The 22,004-nt window shown below is 45.2% G+C and overlaps 1 protein-coding gene across 1 annotated transcript in view; it reads right to left on the bottom strand.

The window, feature by feature from the left end:
• Positions 1–19,177, bottom strand: part of BEND4 (BEN domain containing 4) — a 31,782-nt gene extending 12,605 nt beyond the window's left edge. The window contains exons 1-2 of the mRNA XM_061992898.1: positions 18,750–19,177; positions 11,502–12,068 (exon numbers count right to left, since the gene is read on the bottom strand). Coding sequence (XP_061848882.1) covers positions 11,502–12,068; positions 18,750–19,104 — 922 coding nt within the window. The 5' untranslated portion in view covers positions 19,105–19,177. The remainder of the gene's footprint in view (positions 1–11,501; positions 12,069–18,749) is intronic.
• Between the last annotated feature and the right edge of the window lie 2,827 nt (positions 19,178–22,004).

Below are 22,004 nucleotides of genomic sequence, written 5' to 3'. Positions count from 1 at the left end.
ATGATGGGTAAGACTGCATTTTGAGGCCCTTTTCTTAACAGTGTGTTTACTGTAACAAAAGATTAAAGTAGGAATGCCCATGCACAGGTTACTCTCTGATTAAGTAGGTGTCCAAGAAAAAGGTAGAAGGATCACAAAGGCTCGCTGCCCTGGGCAGCACCAGAAACCCTGTGACAAGGTCAGCAAAGCCTCCCACCTGGGTGGAAGTTACTGTGTGCAACCAGCATGTCTTGTGAGATCCCGGCACCTCCTGCGAGCAGATGACAGCAAGGATGGAAGAGGCTATGATGGGTGGTTGCACCTACTGCCTGAAAGATGCCCGATACTTGGACTTGGAGGAGAGTTGAAAGTACTCTTTTCCTGCTCTGTCTAAATGTGTCTTTTTTTGTTTAGCAGTCTCACAGACGACATAGTGGCTGAAGCATCAGCAGTACCTGGAAGCTTTAGACTCCTTTGGTCCCCATGAAGTTGTGCTCAAAGTAGTCTGTGAAGTTTGCACTTGCTTTTCTGGTTATCTCTATTAGCAAAAGTCCCTGGTGATGACCTGATGGCTCTCAGCTACAGTTGGTACTATTACTTGTGATTATGTGGAACAACCTGGGGCCTGAAAGGGAATAGAATATAATACATCAAAAATTTCTAAATTTTAGGAGCTAATCTTACAGCAGGATGGTATTTTACCCACAGTAAGTAATTTCACTGCTGGCTATCCAAAGCTCTATTTACCTATGTTCTTTCAAGGGGATGGGGTGCATGCAAGAAGACAACAGAAAACTATTTAACCTGTTGTGTTCCCAGCAGATGAAGTACAGCTCTACTTTAACTGTATTCACCAAACCACCAGATTTCAAGGGCTGGAAGGGACATAAAAAGAAATGCTTTCTCATTCCTGGTGAAAAATACGAAGCTGACTGAAGCCTGTAAATACTTCTGTCTTTATAAAAGCACTAATATTTCAAGCACAAAATGGTACAATTTTGTTATCACCTTGCTGACTGGAGGACTCTGAGCACTTCTGACTTGTAGAGCCACTGTACATCACAGTGTGCAGTTGGTACAAAAAACCTCAGCCCTTCAAACACCCAACGGTACTTGCAAAGTCTGGCTTCTTGGCCTGCTGTACCAACCGAAGCCTAAAGGAAGCCACAAGAGGACACAGCATGGCCAAGAGTCAAAGCTTCGGTTTTGCTTCTGTGCCTCTCCTATGGCTGTGCAAATACTCTCTTTGCCAAGACAAAGAGGAACCACTTCCTGCAAACCCTGCAGGAAAAGTAACTTTGTAAGAACCTGCAGCTCCCAAATACAAGGATGAAAAATAATTGCAATTTACTAGCTTATTTATTTTGTCCTTCTTTAATGTGATCTCTATAGTGTTAACAAGTTCACAACCCCGAGAGAGGATTCTCTGCAGCCTTATGTGTATCACTGACAACGCCAAGAGAGATCTGTCCCTACTGTAACCAATGGGAAAGATGCCAACATTGAAATACCACTTGCTCGTTATGATTTAGTAGAAAGCCTGTGGTAATTTTCCTGACCATTAAGAAGAAGCTTCTGTGGCCTTTACTCTCTGAAAGTGCCAGTGTCTCAGAAAAGACTCTGGAAGTGGCAAAGTAACTTGGCTTGCAGTGAGTGAAAGAAGAGTAAGATCTCTGTGGGAGCTAAAGGGCGAGGCAGGGTTGTGTGGGGGTGCTACAGAGGACTTATCATGCTGGGGAAGACGGGTCTTGCTAATCAGTGAGGCAAGCAGGACAGGCTTAAGAGGTGGCAGGTCTTCGTTGTTTATTGATCCAAGTTGTAAGACTTCATTATTATTCTAGGCATCTGTATGCTGTAGCAAGTGCTGCTTTGGCATAGCTTGTCATGGCTTTCTCTGCAGACTATCCCAATTTCTAATGAGTGGGATGGTGTGGTGGCTGCCGACTGTGCCGATGACAAAAGCTGGGCTGCGATCTCTCAATCTGACCTGGCATACAGCACAGCAGCTCCCCAGGCTAAATCCTCTCTGCACCAGGCAGTGTCAGTGGGTAAAACACAGCCTAACTCAAGTCATCGTCTTACAACAATGAGGTTTTTTCTGCCCTCTGCTCGTTGTTGCAGCACGTGCTATTTAGCCCTCAGGAACGTACACCTTATTTGAACTCTGTCTTTTGTCCTTCTTTGATTGGGTTTTACAAAATCCTCGGAAAATAAATGAGAAATGCCTGTCACTTGTTATGTACTTCTATTAAGTGCCGAAGTCATTTCTCCATCTCCTCTTTGCTAAGCTCAACACTGACCTTCCTGAGATGCTGGGCTCACACTGAATGCAGACTCCCTACACCTACCTCTGTGTCCGTGCAGCCAGAGGCCAGGCCAGCCCTTTTGGCCATGTTGAGCATCAACGCTCAGCCAGAAAGCCACCAAGTCCTCCAAAGCCTTTCTGAGTGTCTTTCCCAGGGGCTGAAACCAAGTTGAGTGATGTTCTCTGTGTCTCGACACATGGTTAACACTGCACTGCATGAGGCTGAGTCTGTCACCTCTCATCTTCATAGAATCATAGGGTTGGAAGGGACCTTCAGAGATCATCTAGTCAAACCGTTCACCTAGGTCAGGTAGCATAGGAACATGTCCAGGCGGGTCTTGAAGACGTCCAAGGAAGGAGACTCCACAACCCCTCTGGGCAGCCTGTGCCAGGGCTCCCTCACCCTCACAGTGAAATAGTTTTTCCTTATGTTTAAGTGGAACTTTTTGTGTTCCAGCTTCATCCCATTACCCCTTGTCCTGTTGCTAGATACAATAGAAAAAAAGGGATGTCCCAACCTCCTGACATCCACCCTTTAGATATTTGTAAATGTTAGTAAGATCTCTCAGTCTCCTCTTCTCCAGACTAAACAGCCCCAGTTCCTGCAGCCTTTCCTTATATGAAAGATGTTCAGGTCCCCTGATCATCTTGGTGGTCCTGTGCTGAACTGTCTCCAGAAGTTCTCTGTCCCTCTTGAGCTGAGGAGCCCAGAACTGGACACAGGACTCCAGATGAGGTCTCACCAGGGCAGAGTAGAGGGGGAGAAGAACCTCCCTTGACCTGCTGGCCACACTCTTCTTGAGGCATCCCAGGATGCCATTGGACATCTTGGCAACGAGGGCACATTGCTGGCTCATGGTTAGTTTATTATCAATCAGGACTCCAGGTCTCTCTCTGCAGAGCTGCTCTTCAGCAGTTTGACTCCCAGCCTGTAGTGGTGCATGGGGTTGTTCCTTCCCATATGCAGGACCCTGCACTTGTCCTCACTCCCTGCTACCTCTGGGCTGGCCGTAAGCTGTGAGCAATGGCTGCACACTTCCTTTCACAGATGAAAATCTTAAAAACATGGGCTGTGAACAGTTTCACAAAGAATCCCTCCAGAAATCCATCGGCATCATGGTCATTTCCTGAACACAAATACATTTGTGTTTTTCAAATTGCTCTTTGTAACATAATGTTACGTAATGCCCTGAATACCTGCAATACCCTCATCAACCAAAGTTTTCGTCTCGTCAAACCATAATTTGGCAAGATGTTGCCTGCCACTAAGTCCATTATTCTCTTTTAGTACTCTATTAATTGATGCTGGCATCAGCTGTGCAATTAGTTTGTCTGGGCTCAGTATCAGGCCAACTAGCCTAAATTACCCAGGACATCTCATGTACCCTTTTTAGAAAAAAAAATAATAAATCATAACAAATCAATATTTGCATCTTTCGGTCTACTGGAGTGTCCCAAATATTCCAGAACATAACCATAGTGAGAGCTGTCTTTGTCCACTTCATTTTTGTTTTAGCTCCTGAAGTGTGTTGTCCAAACCTCACGATTTTTGATAGCATTCACACTTTGGTAGCAGCTGCCTAATGCTTTTGGGATATCAACTTGGTGTGCACTTAGGGTTGAAATGCTGGTGTGTCCGAGCAGTTATTGCTCTTAGTGGCCTGTGCTGCTGCTCTCCTGGTGATGCCAGTCTCTGAAACTGGGATTCCTGACTCTGCTCTTGAACTGCTCTGTCTTACAGCCTGGAGCATCTCTTTATTCATTTCCAAGGTGGCTGGCAATTCTGGCACTAACAGGCTCCTCAGTTGCCCAAACACTGGGAGGGAATTGTGCCAGACAGCTGAGGTTGCAGTCCCACCTAAAGCTGCTGCTGAATGTGCGCTAACACCCAGAGCTATGGTGGCAATGGAAAATATTTCTACCTGCTTGCCACCATCAGCATCACATTGCTGTAACTGCACCACTTTTCTCTCCACGAGTACCAGAACAAAAATACTTAATGAGCAGTTCCATATTATTGACAAAACCTACTATTTCAACCTGATAAAGGCATAACACTGTGATTATGATGCCATATTTTTTCCTTTAATTTGCCAGGGAGAGAATTCCTCCTTGACAGAGTGCTCCAGGTTTCATCTTATTAATTTCCCACTAATTCTAACCTCTGCTTTTTACTCAATTTCCCCTCTACTCCATTTGTTGTTTCTAACTGTTCCTTCGCTTTCCCTCTAAGCTGGTTGGTTTTGTAAAGAGCATGAAACGTTTCCTCCTTAACAAGTCTTTTGGGGCCTTCAACATGTTTTTAATGCTTCCCAATTACCACTCACTCTTTTTTTGTTTGGCTTTTTTTTTAACCTTTGGCTCTAAAAATTGTTTCCAACTTTTCACGAAGTGTCAAGAACATCTGTTATTGATTTGGGCTGGGGTTTTGCTCATTATAAATGTTCTCGAGCCACAATCACTTGTACGGCTATTTGTGAAAGAGGCCTCCCATTTATCCTCCCCAGGATGTGGCCTCCAGTGTTACAGACTCCGGGACTCTTTATACTTCGGAAGCACAGCACTGTGAAGAGATACCTGGGCTTGCTGAAAATAAGGCAAATCTCCAATGTAAGAAAGATGTCTCTCCAACCTCTCCTGCAGCCCTATTGAGAAGGGATGGCTCATCCCTAGCTCAGCAATGTGCCTCACTGTGGTGTCCCACAGCAGATAGTAAGAAATCTGGTAATTCTCTTTGTTAAGGAGATCACCAGCCAGTACTCCTGGTGTTTTGCACAGCAGACCAATCCTTTAGCCATCCAGACCATTTATTTCTGAGTGGCCAGTGAGAAGGAGAATTGGGAAAGGTGTACATTTCCATCCACTCTGCTCAGACTGGCAGCTGTTGGTTAAGACCAGCTCAGCACTGCAATGTGTCCTCCTTCGCTTGACCTTGAGTGATGCTTCATTTCAAGTTCATTGCAGGGCATTTCCAAATTGATGCCTGACTGTCAAAAAGATGTAACAAATGACAGGGAACCTGCTGACGAACTACAACGGCAGTGTGAGTTTCTTATGCCATTAATAGAGATGCCTTCTCTGCCTCCGATTGGGATAAGTGTGCAGGATAACACGGCTTGGATTATTTTAGCTCATGCACTCATTTATTTCAATAGTCAGCTGAAAGCCAGCGAAAGCTGCATGGATGAGCTGTGAAGACAAGTTGTCGGGATGCGATGAGCTGGAAAAAGCGAGGGGCAAGGCGAGATGGGGATTAGTAAAGAGGAACTGATCTCGATACTCAAGACTCTACACATTTGGATGTTTGTAACTGGATGGTAAAATAAAACCCACACTCACTTATAGTGAGAGCTGCCAGCAGCAATCAGAAGAATCGATATTACATACAGAAGGGTGCTAAAGAGTGGCTAAGCCGACCTACATGCCTGCCAAAAGCAGAGAAGGGAGGAGAAATTATAGCAAATATCCCGTTACTTTCAAAATCCCTCTCAGTTGTGTTTTCCAAGTGGAGTGGAAAACCATTTTACTTCTGTTAATTCACATCTGAAAAGCCATTGAATGTCTTTTAATTATCTTTTGCAAAAAATATTTCTTCCAGAAAGAAGAAAGAATGTGGCCCTTCCCTACGCCCCTGGGATGTACACCTCTGCCTAAACAACAGAAGAGACAAAACATGGCACCTGTGCATCTCTGATTTTAACGATGCTGCCACATGCTCCTTAACTTTTATTCTTGTCCATGCTCCCTCACTTTCCTTCTGTTTAACAGAGGGTACCTCTTCTTGTCCTCCCTTTCAGCCGTGAAGCCTTGAGCACGAACATCCCCTGTAAACCCCTCTACACATATTGGTAACTAACAGGGAAGCCAAGGAGCCCCGGTGAGCAGGGATAGCAGTTTATGTCGCTAAAATGCCAAATGCTGACCTGCAAAATGCAGCTGCAATCAGAGGGTTCAGCCTCTACAGGCTGAATTGCAGCTCCCCACAAAACTCCCATGACCTCTCGCTCCCCGAGGTAGACTAAGAAACTTGAACCCCCAAGTTCTCGTGGGTTTTTACCCAGAAGCACAGAGCAAACAGATCAATGAAGCCCTGTTCTGCTGCAGTTCTGTGTTTTAGTAAGTTTTTGTACTCAGGCTGATTTAGCAAACTAATCTGGCACTCCCAAGCTGCAGAGCCGTGCTCAAATTCAAAGGGGTTCTCATGCCAAACACTGGGCAACCGCACTCGAGGCTCTCTGTTCCTGAAGTAACTTCACGCTTTGAAGCTGAACAGCAGAACGAGGCCAGAGATCAGACCAAAACATACAGAACATCAAGGGGAAACCAAAGAAGTGGTTAAATGTGAACATCAAGAAGGAGGACAAAAAAAAAACCAAACCAGAAAAGAAAGGAGATGAAAAAGTGTTCGTCATAACCCTTGATGGCTGCTTTATCTACACTGCGGCTGCAGTAGGCTCTTTGGAAATGCGATGCTCTCAAAGTATAAAGGAGACAGGATTTGTAGGGAAAAGTAATATCTTTTATTAGATCATCCGACATAGTCAGGAAAAAGAGTCAAGCCTTGGGCACACAAAACCTCCTAGAAAACTTGTCTGACTTTTTCAATTACACATTCACTCTACCTGCAAATCCTGCTTTGCTTTGGCTACTTGCAGCCACCACAAATGTCATCGCTCCAGGTGATCACCTCCCTACATCTGGGAGGGAGGGTGGGTCATCTCTCCCACAGTTTGCTGGAGCATTTTTTTGCTGCTGAGCCAACAAGGTAAGAATAATTACTGTATTTATCACACACCGCTTCATCTTATTTGTATCTTTTCACTACTTTCAGGCTGGATTGCCCAAATCCACACAGCAAAGCTTGGAACACTGGAAGGCAAACCCTCACTCATGACTCCTGGCTTTTGCTTTAACCACCTGCAAAAATTTTCTCCCAATTTTAGGCTCAAAGCTGTAAGAAAATCCTGCCGATGACAACGAAAGAGAACTGCTTAATATCCTTATATTATAGAGGGTCTAAATCCAGGTCTTAAATGCAGTCTCACAAATAAGTCTTTAATTTTACTATTGGGAACGCACCACAGCTCTGGTAGGTTTTATACAGAAGAAAGAGATTAAGAGACATTTTTTTTTCCTCATACTGATGGATTACTTCCCTCTGTTCTTGATGGTCTCAAAACCTTAAAGAGCCAATGACAACTTTGCCAAATTCCTTCCAGGAATTATCTAACCTGTAAGTATTTTTCTAAACAAGACAATGCACTGAATGACAATATTTATCTTTTTTTCTTTTCCAGCTGACTTGAAAACTGAGAAAGTTCAGTTAATGTTTTTACCTAAATAAAAAAAGAACTATTGGGGAAAACTACACAAATTGCAAGACATTACATTGCTCCAAAACCAAATCACTGAAGTATGAATTTTTCTTCCTTTATTCCATAGCTGAAACGATTAAGATTTCACACAAATTTAAGTACTGTTTCAGCCAAATCAAATGGGTAGTTTTAGAGAAAAAAAAGCCCTCAACAACCAAAACATATGCAATATTTCAGCCATGTAATTGTTTTTCTGCAGTGGTGATCTGCCAAAGAGTGATGCGAGGCTATGGGCAAAAAGATCCTACAGGACTGGAGGGCTTCCACAGCAATGAAGCAGTCCTGAAAACTGCAAAAAACCTTATTTTCTGCGTTCAAAAGCTACAGGAGGATATGTCTTCTCTAATGTTTGTTAAAAAAAAAGAGAAAAGTCCTTGTCTTTACATCTGCTGAGAAAACACTCTTCTTCCCGGTAGTCTCTTTGTGAGCCATGCAAATGGTGCTTTGCAGAGCTAGAGGCAGAGATGTACAGCCGTAACTATTTTTAGATTGCACACTCTCATGGATTTTAAAAGGGCTTTTGCATATGGAAAGTAAAGAAAAAAAGAAGATGTAAAGTATTTCAGGAAAAGGATAAAGTGATTCATAGATGGCTACAGAGCAGAAGGGAGGAGTTGGGGCTGTTATCTTCTGTTGACAGGGTTGCTAGTAGGAGCCCCAGCGCCCGTGAGGAGGGAATGGTGCACACCTCCCACTGCCCCACCTCCCTCAAGGATGAGAGGAAAACCCCTAAGTCAACCCCCCCTGCTCTTTCAGCGGCTTAACGGGACAGTATGGCAGCCTCCACACTCATCTAGCTGCCTCTGCAGTCGCTTCTCCACTGCATTAATTGGCTTGCCTTCCCCGGTTGGATGCCCAGTGTGAGGTGTGACAGACACACAGGCAAAAAAACGTGTGCCGAGATTACTCTGATTTGGTAGACGGTGGCAAATATCACTGAAACCCTCTGCAGAGGGCTTTCTGACTCTCTCTCGGAGGCATGCAGCATCTTGATGGGCAAAACTCAAATGCTCAGAGAACAAGCATTGCACCTGTTCACATACAGAGCTGGGTGCTTCGAGTCACGGAAAAATTTCTGCTGGCTTCTGTGGTAGCAGAAGCTAACTGGAACAAAATCAGCACTGGAGACTAAAGTAATTAGATATTGCCTTCAGCTGATTTTTGATTAATCTTACTAAGTGGTAGCTGTGGGACTGCCTGGGGAGCTCAGACCTTTGTCCTAAAATGTAGCATAATCTGAGGGCACCTTCTGTGGCTTTTACTGCTTCCACAAACACCTGGGTCACATCAGACCTATCTGTATACGTCACTCAGATAGCAGCAGATGCATTTGGTGACAATTCTGTGTTGTCTGATGAAGTCATATGTCCTTGTACATTTAATTTTAGTTTGTCTGCTACCTTTGATGTACCGTTAACAAGGGGTTTCATTACTCCTGGTGGGTGGAAAATGACTATGCCTGTGTATGTTTATCTCTCTCTTAAAGAGTGACTGTGATGACCCAGGTAAATGCTGGCTGCTTAGCCTGGCATTAGTCTGAGCAAAATACAGGCAACAGGATTCAATTGACTAACAACTAAAGACTATGAATATAATTAATACCAGTCAAAACGCTCTTATGAAAAGTGGATCTTGTCAGACTAACCCGATTGTCGTTCTTTGATGAGATTATGGGTTTGCTTGAAAAAGTTGGGCTGAACAGATGTAATATACCCAGGCTCCTGAAGGGCATTTAACTTACTAACGAGCTATCTGACTGCAAAGGTAGCAATACACAACATCAGTAGATGGTAGCACATATGGATTAAGAACCTGTTATCAGCACCTCAAGTATTTGTCATTGGAAGAATCACCACGAATAGATGTGTTTCTAGCAGGGCTAAACAGGGACTGACAGCAGCCTCCATACCATTCAACGTGTCTAACCAAGAGCACAAAGTTAATTTAGAAACAATCAAAAAAAAATCAGGTGCTACAGAAACTGGTGAATTGACAAACAGTGTGCAAATAGGGCAGCCAAAGCAACCTGGATCACTCAGGAAATGAACACAGCCAAATGCAAAGTACATACGTCTAAGAAGAAACGCGCGCGGAACGGGAACCTCAGCTGCATGACTGATGGCCAAAGGCCCAGGGCAGCCGTGGGTGGAACAAAGGGACTATTCACCTTTCCTCAGGCAGATGGGAACATGTTGCACGCATTTCCAGTGCCCAAATTTTAAAGAAATGAGTATATGGGGAGAAAGGAACCGCAAAGAAGCATTCAACTAATTTGTGGAGCTTTAAACAGCTCTGTTTGCTGAGTTTATCTCAGATGGACATTAAATCAGCTTTCAATCTCTAAGTAACTTCAATCAGAAAAAGTAACAAGTCCTATACAGCACTTCACTTGCTGGACCAAAGCATAAAAGTCAATGGCTCGAAGCTGATTTCAGGTAGTCAGGCAGGGAATATGGCACGTATTTTCACCAGTGTAATTAACCACTGGCGTCAACTGTCAGGGCTAAGAAGTACGGTCACTGCTCACTAGTCTCAAACTCAGGACTGGAGGCCACTGCGATATTACTTGAGTGAAATGTGACTTTTTGAAAAGTCAAAAACATTACTGGGTTCAATACAGGTGACTTCATTAAAGCTGTAAATCAGATTACAGACCCTAATGGTCATTTTAGGTCTAAGTTATGGGGTTTGCTTGTACCCCTAGGGACCAACACACAAAAGAAAATGACAATGTAATACAAATAACACATGATACATTACTGATGGCTGGAGAGAAGAATGATGAAAACTGCTGCTTGTTTTTTGCTCAGATTTTGCAACTACACCTACATGACGGGGCACTTGTTGGTTACTGCCGTCTTCCTTTCTGCATAGTTAGCAGCTTGGAAGTATTTTTTCTCTTTCAGATCATGCTGTACTGTCTGTACTTTTCTGCCATTCAGGGATTAGTTCAATTAACTTTGCATGGATCTACGCGAAGCATGTCAAACTTTAGCTAGCAAAGGTGCCGCTCCCTTGCATTTAGACATGTCAGAAGCACGTTGCTTAGTTTTTTAATTTGCTAAATTCCAATTTGCTTTTGGTATTATTCTTTGAGCTGTATTTTTGCCTGTGCTTAAAGTTGGTAGGATACAGGTCCAAGATACTTTGTTCTTATCTGATACCACTCTCCAAGTATCTCAGTGCACCTTAACTGTGAGAAGTTGTTAAGTTTAAAGGGGCAAGAAAAGTCAGAAGGGGCACAGAGAGGGTAACTTTTTTCTGTCTGCTTTCTCTCTCCCAGGGGCTGCTAGGTATTGCTGAACTGGAGAAGTTGTTGTCAAGCTTTTTTTTTTTTTCAGGTTTTATATGAAGATGAATGGGAGGAGATGTATTTATGCATCTCCCTGAGCTAACACCAATTTAAGGGATGTTGTTCAAGGTAAAAGCCAGATTATTTCAGTTAAAAGTATGGATGTAACTTTGAGTAATGAAAAAAGCAGCCTCAAAAGGGAATTAGATTTATAAGCTGCAATATCACTTGAAGCACAAAACAGATAATTAGGTATAAAAGCATATGTTTGAAATTACTGTGACAAACCACTTGATGTTTAGAATTTGGGATTACAAGCACATACCATCCTGAACACAGCTCACCAGTCTAGGACTCAAGATTCATATGGATGAGTACCAGCAGATAACTTTCCAGTGGGCACAGCTACAGGAATTTTGGCCAAGGACAAACTCCAATGTTTGATCACATGTGACAGCAACCTTAAAAACCGGCTAAAACTTAAACCAAACTATTACCCTACCTATTTCTGTCACCAACTGATAATATTATATGGCAGGGAATTATTTACCTGGAATGCTCTCCAACTTTCTACGTAGTTCTTCATTTTCTTGTTGCAAAGAAATTACCTCCTGCTCTAGCTCTTGACACCGAGGGCAGTAACCTTCTTCTTCTTCCTCCTCTTCCTCCTCTGGAAGTGTAGAAGATGATGGGTGACCATGAGATTCAGATGTTGCGGGAGATGTCCATCCACCTAAAGTGTGTACTGGAGAGGTTGAAAGTGGATCCACATCTGCCAAATGGCTAAAATCATTTACTGATGAGGTGTTCTGAGAAGGGAAACTCCCAGAAAGCAAATAGTTCTGAAGAGAATCGGTAAAAACTCTCAGAAAGGCTGAGGTTTGCTGTTTCTTTTGCATGTACTGCATCTCTATGTCTAAAATGTCTGACGTCTGGCTATGGACCATCTTCCCAAGCTGACATTGCTCTTGTCTTTCACTATAATTTGGGTTTTCCTGCTTTATACAAGAAATCATGGACTGAGAGTGATTGTTGTCCAGTAGTTTTCCACCACAATTTAAGAGACTTAGAACCCGGCTGCATTGTTGGGCAAAGGCATCCAGGATCATTCGACTCTCTGCAACAAAAGAAAAGATGAATCACAGAAACCTAACGCAAAAGGTTACGCCAGGCAGTAGCAGCTAGATGAATGTATACAACTGTTTAAAGTACCATGCATTTTATTTCTGAACACATTAAAATTATGGCTTCTGCTTTAATACTTCTGCAACACTGTGATTTAAAACAATCCTGACTTTGCTTCTATTTTGAGAGTGCCCTCATGTCCTTGCTGTTAATCAGAAATGCATTGTGATCATAGTCACTGCTTACTGTCATCCTCTTTCAGAGGGATTAAGACAGGAAAAGGGGGAAAAAAATACAAATTCCATCCAATTCGCTACAAATGAAAGTTCAAGGAAGTACTTCTCTGGAAACCTATTTCAAGCTACTGGTGGGCACTGCCTGTACGCATTTGCAGGACTCTGCACTGTGCTTGTGTCCTATGCCGTGCTCCTGCCCAACAAGGCTTCTGAGCTTTATCTCTTTGTTTTTTGTGCAGCAAAAATCTGCACTTGATTGACACTGCGCATGGGACACTTTACGTGACCCACCCCCAATTCTGTAGACTTTGCTGCTGTTCGTTTTGCCTCAGGTTCCACAGATGTACAAAACCAACTCCACAGTGTTAACCGCAAAACCCTCTTCTCGTATCAAGGAAAGGCACCAAACATAAAACACAAAGCTCCTCTGATCAGAGGAGGAATTATTTTCTGTCCTGCCGACCTCCTGCGAGTTTGTGGGCAGGCCAGTATCCCCCAATGGCGAGTACTGCAGAGCACAAACTCTGGAAGAAACTCTACATGGGGCTGTGCAGCAGTTTCTGGAGGCAGCAGCTAGGCTCTGAAGTAGGAAAAGGATGCCAGACCGCAACCAGTCAGCCTCGTCTCTAATGACAGGAGGTGTCATGTCTCAGGGAGCAATAGCTGCTACACCCTGAACAGCGTGGTTGATTTCTGCAGTGTCTATGAATATACCTCAAGCCGCTTTAACAGTTCTTGGACCCAGACAGAAAATGACCAAGACATTTGTGGTACAACTTGTTAGGCTGCCCAATAAAAAGAAAGCCCTTAAAAAAAAATCTTCTAGCTTATTCACAGCCAAGTTCCTTCCTCTAGGCATCTCAAAAAGATGTAGATAACATTTTGCATGAGATTAAATAAAAAAAAAGGCTGGTAGGTTTAAGCGCTGCCAATTTTGGAGAGCTCTTCTCAGGCAGGCTTGACTTTTAGAAAGTGACAAACGCATTCACTTTTGAAAAGGCAACCTGCTACAGATGCAGGAGGCTAAGCACCCCAGACCTTCATTTATCTTAACTTCACCACTAGAGATGAAGACGTAGCCTTATCACACTGATAATATGCAAAGAACAGAAACATTCAGAATTCAGGCCTTTAAGAGGTGACACTTCACACAGTACTTTTCCATGATCCAGAAGACAGACCTTCTGGTGAGAAAACCTACTTCACGTTGAGGTTAGTACAGCTGGCCTGATTTGCTAATTTGCATTTTTACCTTCCCCCAGATCTCTGCACAGAGGGCAGTGCTGAAGATGCACAGGAATGCTTCCACTGGACGCAGCCAGAGGAGAGGTTCCCATCACAAGAACCAAGGATGCGATCGCCCAAGGCTTTAACTGTAAGAACAGGGCTGTGAGGCAAATAGAGTGAGCCAGGCGTGCTAGGCTACCAGGCTGCCCAAGGCTGAGCAGAGCAAGCCCACTGGCACGTGAAGGGTTTGAGTGCCCTAAGACCACTTAGAGCATCCTCGCCATCAGCCTCCTGTGGGTGGGTGCTGGTGAGGTGCCAGGTGCTCTGTAGCCTCCACATCTGCTGTCCCTCCCTCCCTTTCACCGAATTAACCTAAGGACAGCTGTCTTTAACCCTTAGGATGAAAGTGCAGTGCAAAGTAACACAGCACAACACATGCTACACAAATTAAAAGAACAGGAACCCCGGTGGCATTGCAGCCTTCTAGCTGGGACCTGATAAACCAAAAGAAAATAAAAAAAAGTCAAGTAGCATCACCAACGACCTCAAGTTGTGCTGTCTTTGCCTTATTTCTCTAGTTCCCATGTCTTCCCTTTAAAATTATTACAGGATGATATTGATTGGAACTTTGCAATCCTACTACAGGGCAGTTTTTTCATTCATTTTAATCCTATAATCCGATTCCAGACCTGAAGTCATATTTACTGTTTGTATTTTAATCATTATGGTCCTTGTTGACAAAACAGTTACTCATTCCTTGCGTATCCTTTTTGCAAAGGGACAAAATATGAATGAAACAACTGAAACAGGATTAGATTAGTATAAGAGACGTTAGTCTAATATTATGGTTTCTCCTAAAATATGGCAAAAAGTAACCTGACATTCAAACACCGTTTTTGAAGAGTGCTGTAATACACACTAACATCAGCAAAGATAAAATTAATGATTAGTGGTGTTGCAAAATTGAATGCATTAGGCACATTCACTGTGATAATGGCTTAAAATGTAACTGGAATTTTATTCAGAAATTACACTATTGATTTAATCTTCAGTATCAGATCTACTACAAAGATGCAATAACAGCAATTACCGTTTCTTTCTTAAGTTTAACTCATACTCAAAGATTAAAAAATGAAAGCCTTGACAAGGCAGGCCTATTTTGAAATGCTGGGACACAGATTCACAAATGCTTTTTTTTTTGAGGGGTACCGCCAGGCAGCATTAGTGAGGGTGCTCTCAGCATGCATCCTCTAAACAGCTGGCTCTGCGTGGAAGCGGGTACCGCCTTGAAGCAACTCCTACACCAGTAATGGTACACATACCCAGGGTCTGAGCAAGCCTAAATGAGAATGATAACTATGGTTATTGCTTGTGATGGAGAAAAAATAAAAACAAATGCTGCCCATTTAGCATATATCGCAGAAATTGGGATTTCAGCTTTTACAGACTGCCTGTAATTAGAAATGCAATCACTGTGCAATGCCTGATCACTGAGAAATGACAAAAAGTTGGCTTTATGTAATTACTACTGAATAATCACCGATCTATGATTCTTAATTGATTAAATGTAATGTATGTATTTTCTAGGAAAGGAAGATTCTATTGAAATGACTGCACCAGACAAAAACAGTCTAAACAGTTTATTAAAGTCTTATTGCGATACTCCTTCTCCTCATTATGATGCTCACTAACCATGTCATTCTCAGACCCCGCAGCCTTCAGTCTCACACAACTTCTATTGACTTTAAACAGACTTTTGCCTTTAGGTGGACTTGCTGGATTGGGCCCATAAAGTGCTAATAAGAACAGTATTAAATTGCTAAAAGTATTCCTAACCAGATTATTTGAGAGTGCAAGTGATCAGAAGACACTATCATGTGGCACCATAAGGTACCAACTCCCAGATATAGCATTCATCTTCATGCCATTTCCTCATTGATGCTGAACTACGCGGCTGCTTAGCTATCCAGCTGCCAGACTAAACCCAGGGTTTTAGGAAGAGTAAACTTCTGAAACTCAACCTGAGGATTTACAACGATGCATCAGAAAACATGTCTGGAAAGACTGTCAGGTATAACATCAGCTTTTCCTACACCTGAGGATCTTTTCAATGCTTACACCAGACAGCTATATTAATAGGGCATTGTTAATGTCAATGGCTCTGGATTCAGGTCATGGCTTTTCCATGGTTTCCTTTGTAATCTTGGGAAGCTGGTTTAAAAAGTCAGTGAGTGGGTCTGAATACCGTACATTCTCCCCTGCAGGGAATGTATTCATTGATATTTAATTTCCAGAAAGATTTGAAAGCCCAGGTTCCTTAGTGACTTCAATCACCTCACTCTTCACCTTAGAGCGTTTCAGTTTCAGATCTGATTATTTGCATTTCTTGATTTGTTCAATTATATTCTAATTACAGAACCACAGATCCTGGTACAAGCAGCTCTATACCCCCCAAATAGCTTTGTCCATGCATATAGGCTTTGTGTTTAGATATGAACACTGCTGCAACTATCTATGAAATGGCTGTCCCTACAAAATGTGACCTATAGCCCTCCATCCTTTCACTCAAGTAAGCACTCAAGTGCTACAAGTGAGCTAAGTGTGAAAACTATGCAAGTCATGGAGAGTGACTGTCTGCCTTGTGGAGAACACCTTGATGGACCTGCAGGCAGACATCCGCTAAGGGAAGGATCCTTCCCTCCCTCCAATACTCACCACTTGTGAGATGAACCTCTGCCTAAGAGCTGTTCTGGGAAGGGCCCATGCTGTGCCCCTTGCTGCTGTGGGGAACCCAGGCACTGGGCAAAAGGCAGAGTGACTGGTGAGTGAAACACATGCAAATGCTCCCACCCCCGAGGGGTAAAACCCCAGCTCTGCCTGCCTGGTGGCAGCCTGAGCTATAAAACTAGCTCACATATTTGTTAGGAGGCTCTGGATGACAGGATGGAAGTACTTCACGTACGTATAGCCCCGAGGTCCCAAGTAGTTCACCCTCAACAGCTCCCTGCTCAGTTTAGCAATACTATGGCTCCCCCAACTCCGGGTGCCTGGTGCTTCTCCACCACCGAGCAAGAAGGAGAGGTGCATAGCTCAGCAAAGCCCTCATACCTCAGGGATTACAACACCCTGGATGTCTAAACCTTGCCTCTTGCTTTATCAGGCTCTGGTAACAACTCGTACAAGATCCCACTTCTGCACATTGTAGCAAGTTTACGGTTTGTTTTCTCCTGCTCTGTTTTGCTTGGTATTTAAGTCTTAGCTGAGAGATGGGTATGCTGGGACCCATATGGAAACCTGAAGTAAAATAAGTAAAGCCTGGATGTGCAGGTGACAAGACAGGGACTTCATAGAACCTCAGTGCACAAACAAGAGGTCCTTAGCTGTATTTATTTTCTTTTTTATCTTAGCACAGGACTGAATCAATGACAAACTTTGAAGCCTGCTCTAGCGCCTGGTTAGTACAATCTAGAGAAGCAGAAGAAAGTCCAAACTTCTGCTCATCTAAGCCCAGAGGGCTTTGCTGCGAATATGGCCTTGTACATCATCTACCAGACAGCTGAATGTTCTCCATGGCGTAATCTGCTTCTGAAAAGAAATGTAGGTGTCACATTTATCAGCAGCACTTTGATTGTGGGCCACAAAAATACCAAACTAACACCATTTGGGCATTTCAAATAAGAAGCAGTTGGAAGAAAAAACCAAAAGACAAGATGACCTTCTGCCACAGGTCACGGGACTACACATCAGAGCCATAAATTTTCAGGCTAATCTATTCAAGTATTAAACTTTTTTCAGTGAAGTACTTGAATTATTTGTAACGAGACATGATAAATTCATCCAGCACACGGCTGCTTCTGAGCAAAAACAAGCATTAAAACACAGCCATATATCCTATTAACTAGCATATCTCCCTGTTTAGTAAGAAAATGTCATCACATTTGTTACAAAGGCAAACAGCAACATACCAAAACAGGATCCAATTTTTCTAAATAAATAAATCAATGATGTGTCAAAAATTAACAGATGAGTTAATACACCCGATGTTATCAAAACCAGATGGTGCTTCATAATATTCATCCTGTTCAGTCAAACCCTGAATATATTCTGGACCATCAGTATATAAAATAGGATGCTGCTATTTGTGATGGCAAACAAAAGCAATCATGCCTGCCAAGCACATACTATAACAGGCAGCATTTCAGCTCTGCTAGACAGAAAGTAATTAGAATGCTTTTAATGTCCAAAAGAATGATGCTGATAGGCTGCCACAGATGTGTAGATTTATGAATATTTATATGGTGGTTTATAGCTGACACTTTTATCAGTTGAAGAAGATAAAATATCTGCCTGACTCAAAAGCTTGACAGTCAGGTTAATAAAATCTCATTAAAGAGAATGACCTATGCAATTATATAGGATTTATTGTAATTCATTTTTGATTGTACTCTGCTTAAAGATGCAATTTCCCATTTCTTGATGCCAAATTTAGGTTGCATATCAAGATCTACGTGGTTTTTAACTCCAAGCCATCACTAGAAGAAAGATACGCGTTCAGCATCTCGGTGTCTTACACCTTAAAAGAAAAAAAATAATAAAATAATCCGATCTGTTCCTCGCTGCATCTTATGAGACCGGGTGCAGGCAGGCAGCCGATCTGTTTTCTTTCCGTCAAAACCGCCACCTCCATTACCAGCGGCTCCCTCCGGCAGCCAGCCCCCGCCTGCCTCGCTCCCAGACCGACGCCGCGCCGGAGCGGCCGGAGCGGAGCGGGGCTGTCGTCCCGGGGCTGTCGTCCCGGGGCTGCCCCCTCCCCACCCGTCCCCTGCCCCCCTCCCGCCTCGCCGGCGACACCGCCGCTCCCGCAGGCGCGCGCGCTCGCCCCACCAGCGGCTGTGGGCACAGCCCCGACGGCGCCGGTCCCGACATCCCCGCCTCCTCTTGGCCCCCCACCGCCCCGGGGGCTATGCCGGCCGGGCGGCCGCCCCCGCGAACTTTAGCCATACCCGACACCGCCCGTCCCGCGCCTCTCCGCCGTCCCCAGACCCGACGCCGGGACGATCCCGCAGGGGGCCGATCCCGCCGCTAGCCCCCTCTCCCGGGACAGGGACGCGTGTCAGCGGGAGGGAGGGAGCCCGCGGCCCCCATCCCGCTCCCGCCCGCCGCAAAGTGCCCCGCGAAGTTGCGCGGCGGAGGAGAGGAGTTCCGGGTACCTGCGCTCAGCTCCGCGCCGCCGCCCGCCGCCGGGCAGGGGCCGTAGCGGGCCGCGGAGCTCGGGGCCGGCGGCGGTCGCGGGTGGCCTTGGACAGCGCCGGGGGCGGCGGCGGGGCGGCCAGGCCCGCTGGGGAAGGGGCCGTGCGGCGCGTAGGGCAGCGGCTCGGCGGCGTGCGGGAAGGGCTGCCCCGCTCCGCGTCCGCGGGGCACCTCCACCATGGTGGGTCTCTCGTAGCGCTTGGCCAGCGCCGCCCGCTTCCCGGGGAAGGTCTTCAGGACGCTGTAGGGACCCCGCTGCTTGTAGATTTTGGGGGTGCTCGGCCCCTCCTCCGCCGGCTGCATCTCCTCCTCCATCCTCTGCCGCCTCCCCCGGCGCGGCGCGGCTCCGCTCCGCTCCGGGGCTGTGTCTGCCGCCGCCGCGGCTCGTCTCTGTGGCACGGCGGAGCCCCGGCGCGGCGGGGCGCCGGCCTGATTGACAGGCGGCCGCGCCAATGCCTGGAGGGAGACGGGCGGCGACCGGCAAGTGTTTAGGGTAATCTCTGCTAATGGCAGCGGGGCGGAGAGGCGGGCCCTCGGCGGGGCCGCCGCTGCCGCTCTCGGCAGCCCCTCCACGGGGGCAGGTGAGCCCACGGGCTCTGCTGCGGGGGACGGTCTGCCGCCGAGGCGACCCCTGTCCCCGCTCCCCTCTCCCTCCCGAAGAGCCGCCCGACCGGGGCCACGGGGACCCACCCCGCCCGGGCGGAGCGCCGCAAAAACTTTGTAGCCCCTCGGTTGGGCGCGCAGCCCCGCCGCGGGTACCAGCCGGGCGGACCGGCCGGCCTTCCCCTCCTCTCGAGGCGCGGCCCGCCTCCACGGTTATTGGAGGTGAAATAAATAATGCCATAAATAAAAGTATTTGGGAGTCCAGGACCTGTCAGAGTTGATTAGGGCGCAGAGGACATTTTCTTTCTCATTATGCAAAAGCATTTCATGGCGAAATAAAAGAGGTTTCGCTGTAACTCATGCATGTCAGATTTCCAGGAATCCAGGAGATTAATCACATTTAACATTATTTGCAACGTCCCCGTGCCTCCCCCCTCCCGGCTTTTTGCAAACTGCTTAAATGAAGCGGACACGTGGGGCGAAGGCTCGTCCCTTTCCCCTCCACCACCACCCCCCTCCCCTCCGCCTCCTTCCCAGATCCTTTCAGGGACAGTTGAGAAATAATGAAACGCCGGTGAAAGACAGGAGGAGAAGGAGATGCCATCGAGAGACGTTTCTGAGAAATGGTGGAGATCTGTGTGAGATGCAAGACGGCTGAAATGGAATGATATGTTGAAGAAAAATAAACGATAACAAACCGCTTGCTCGCTTTCACCATTCTTTTCTGCAAGGCAATTTTATATTTTGCATTAACATTTCCCTCCTTCTGTCCCACTTCTCTCTTGCTTCTGCTGCTATAATTTATCAGGATTACAATAAGCCCTCTGGCTTGTGGAAGTAAAATTACAGAACACCTTAGTTATATTTAAGCAGTGGTGCGAGAATCACGTGGAGTTTCGGCCGCTTAATTGTGGTCATCGCTCTCCCACTTCAGCTTTATTTATTTAGTTGGAGTCGGACTCACTGGAAATGAAAAGCGACCCTTTGCTACAGATGTAATTAAGCCCCTCGGTCTCCAGCCCCTCTCCTGCAGGGAAGTCGAGCTAACTTCTACAAGCCAGGCATTTCTTTCATGCTGTGGAAGATGTCAATGTTGTTTTCACAGAATGCAGCTGTGTGGCTGCAGAATGCAGCTGTGGGGTGAGATATGGCTGCCAGTATATGGCTACGTCTGTGAGACATAGATGTGTCTGAAAGATGTAACTACTTTTGTAAGATATAGATTACTTGCGTGAAATATAACGGGTTTTGCAGTACAAAGCAGATGTGACAGGGATCAGGATACAAGGAGGCCTTAACATTAATAATAGTGGAAGTCAATCAATGTGTCCATGATCAGGATGTACAATTAAAATCTTATGATAAGAAGGAACAAAAAAGTCAAGGGGGCTGCAAGACCTAAGAAAGCTCATAGGGATTTGAGGGGTCCCAGTAGGTTGTATACCTTGGAGTATCTAACCAATGAGGAAACAAGGGAGGGACCTGGCAGAGGGGAATAGGGAATAAAAAGTCAAAGTTTTATCTACCAGGTGTGCCTACTATCTGGGACACCTGCTCTTGCAAGAATGCTTAATAAAAAAGTGCTTCACTGCAGAGTCTGACTCGAGTCTTTCACAAAAAAAACCCTTGTTTGTTTCTTACAGATGAGGGCGTACAAGGAGCTGGGCTGTTTCTGATTTTGATTTTTTTGACAAGTAGAATAAATCGATTCCTTATAGCAGCCAAAAGCCTCTAAGTAAAGGCCAGTGTAATAGAAATCACTATTTTACTTAAGCAAAATCAATCATCAGTCTTTTTGTTTTCTGACTCTTTGATTGCCTGTGCTTTAAAAAAAAATTGTACTGTAACACAAACGAGTGAGTGGAAGTAAATGTGAGAGAAACTCACACTCAGAAATGAAATGTGTCTTGCACTTTGTCTCACCTGACTGGACTCTACCACAGTTCTGGCTCTCACCATCAGCTATTGGAGGTCCATACAGTAATAAAATTGTATAAAGTTAATATCTGGCTCTTAATAGTTGTATTCAAATAAACATCCAAAAGTTACCTGCTCAGGTGTGAACTACATTCGTAGGAGCTCACTACTCTTTGGTGTTGATGCCGACCCCTCTGCTGCTGGTGGAGGAGACAACCCTTGCCCTACTGTGAGACTCAGACAGACAGATAATCACAGCTGGCTGCTCATGTCCTCCAAGCTGCCTCCTTTACTGGGGGTCCCTGCAGCTCATCACGCAGATGCCAGGTCTCTATGAACATGAAGAGAAGCAGATTTAGCATTAACAAGGTCTAAAGCCACTGAAATGAGGAGGGGACCTCAGCCAAGAAGAAAATGGAATGCGTGCTTTTTGCATTGAATTTCTTTCTGCTAAAGTTTTTAGATAATGACAATCATTAGACCACCAAAATGCCCCTTCAGTTGTTTTAAGGAAAGCTTAGCTTTTCCTCTCTGGGTATGCAGACCTAAAAATATGTTGTTCTTCTCCCCTTCCACCCAAGGCTTTCTTTCTATGACTCTTCCCCTGACCTTCAGACCAGAAATTCTGGTGCCATGGCTCAAAGGCTGTGTGTTGTGCCTAATCTGACAGGCTCCTGAAGCTCAGCCCTGTTGGC

The sequence above is a fragment of the Colius striatus genome, chromosome 3 (assembly GCF_028858725.1).
Source record: "Colius striatus isolate bColStr4 chromosome 3, bColStr4.1.hap1, whole genome shotgun sequence".
Lineage (NCBI taxonomy): Eukaryota > Metazoa > Chordata > Aves > Coliiformes > Coliidae > Colius > Colius striatus.
This window is presented reverse-complemented; position numbering and strand designations above follow the sequence as displayed.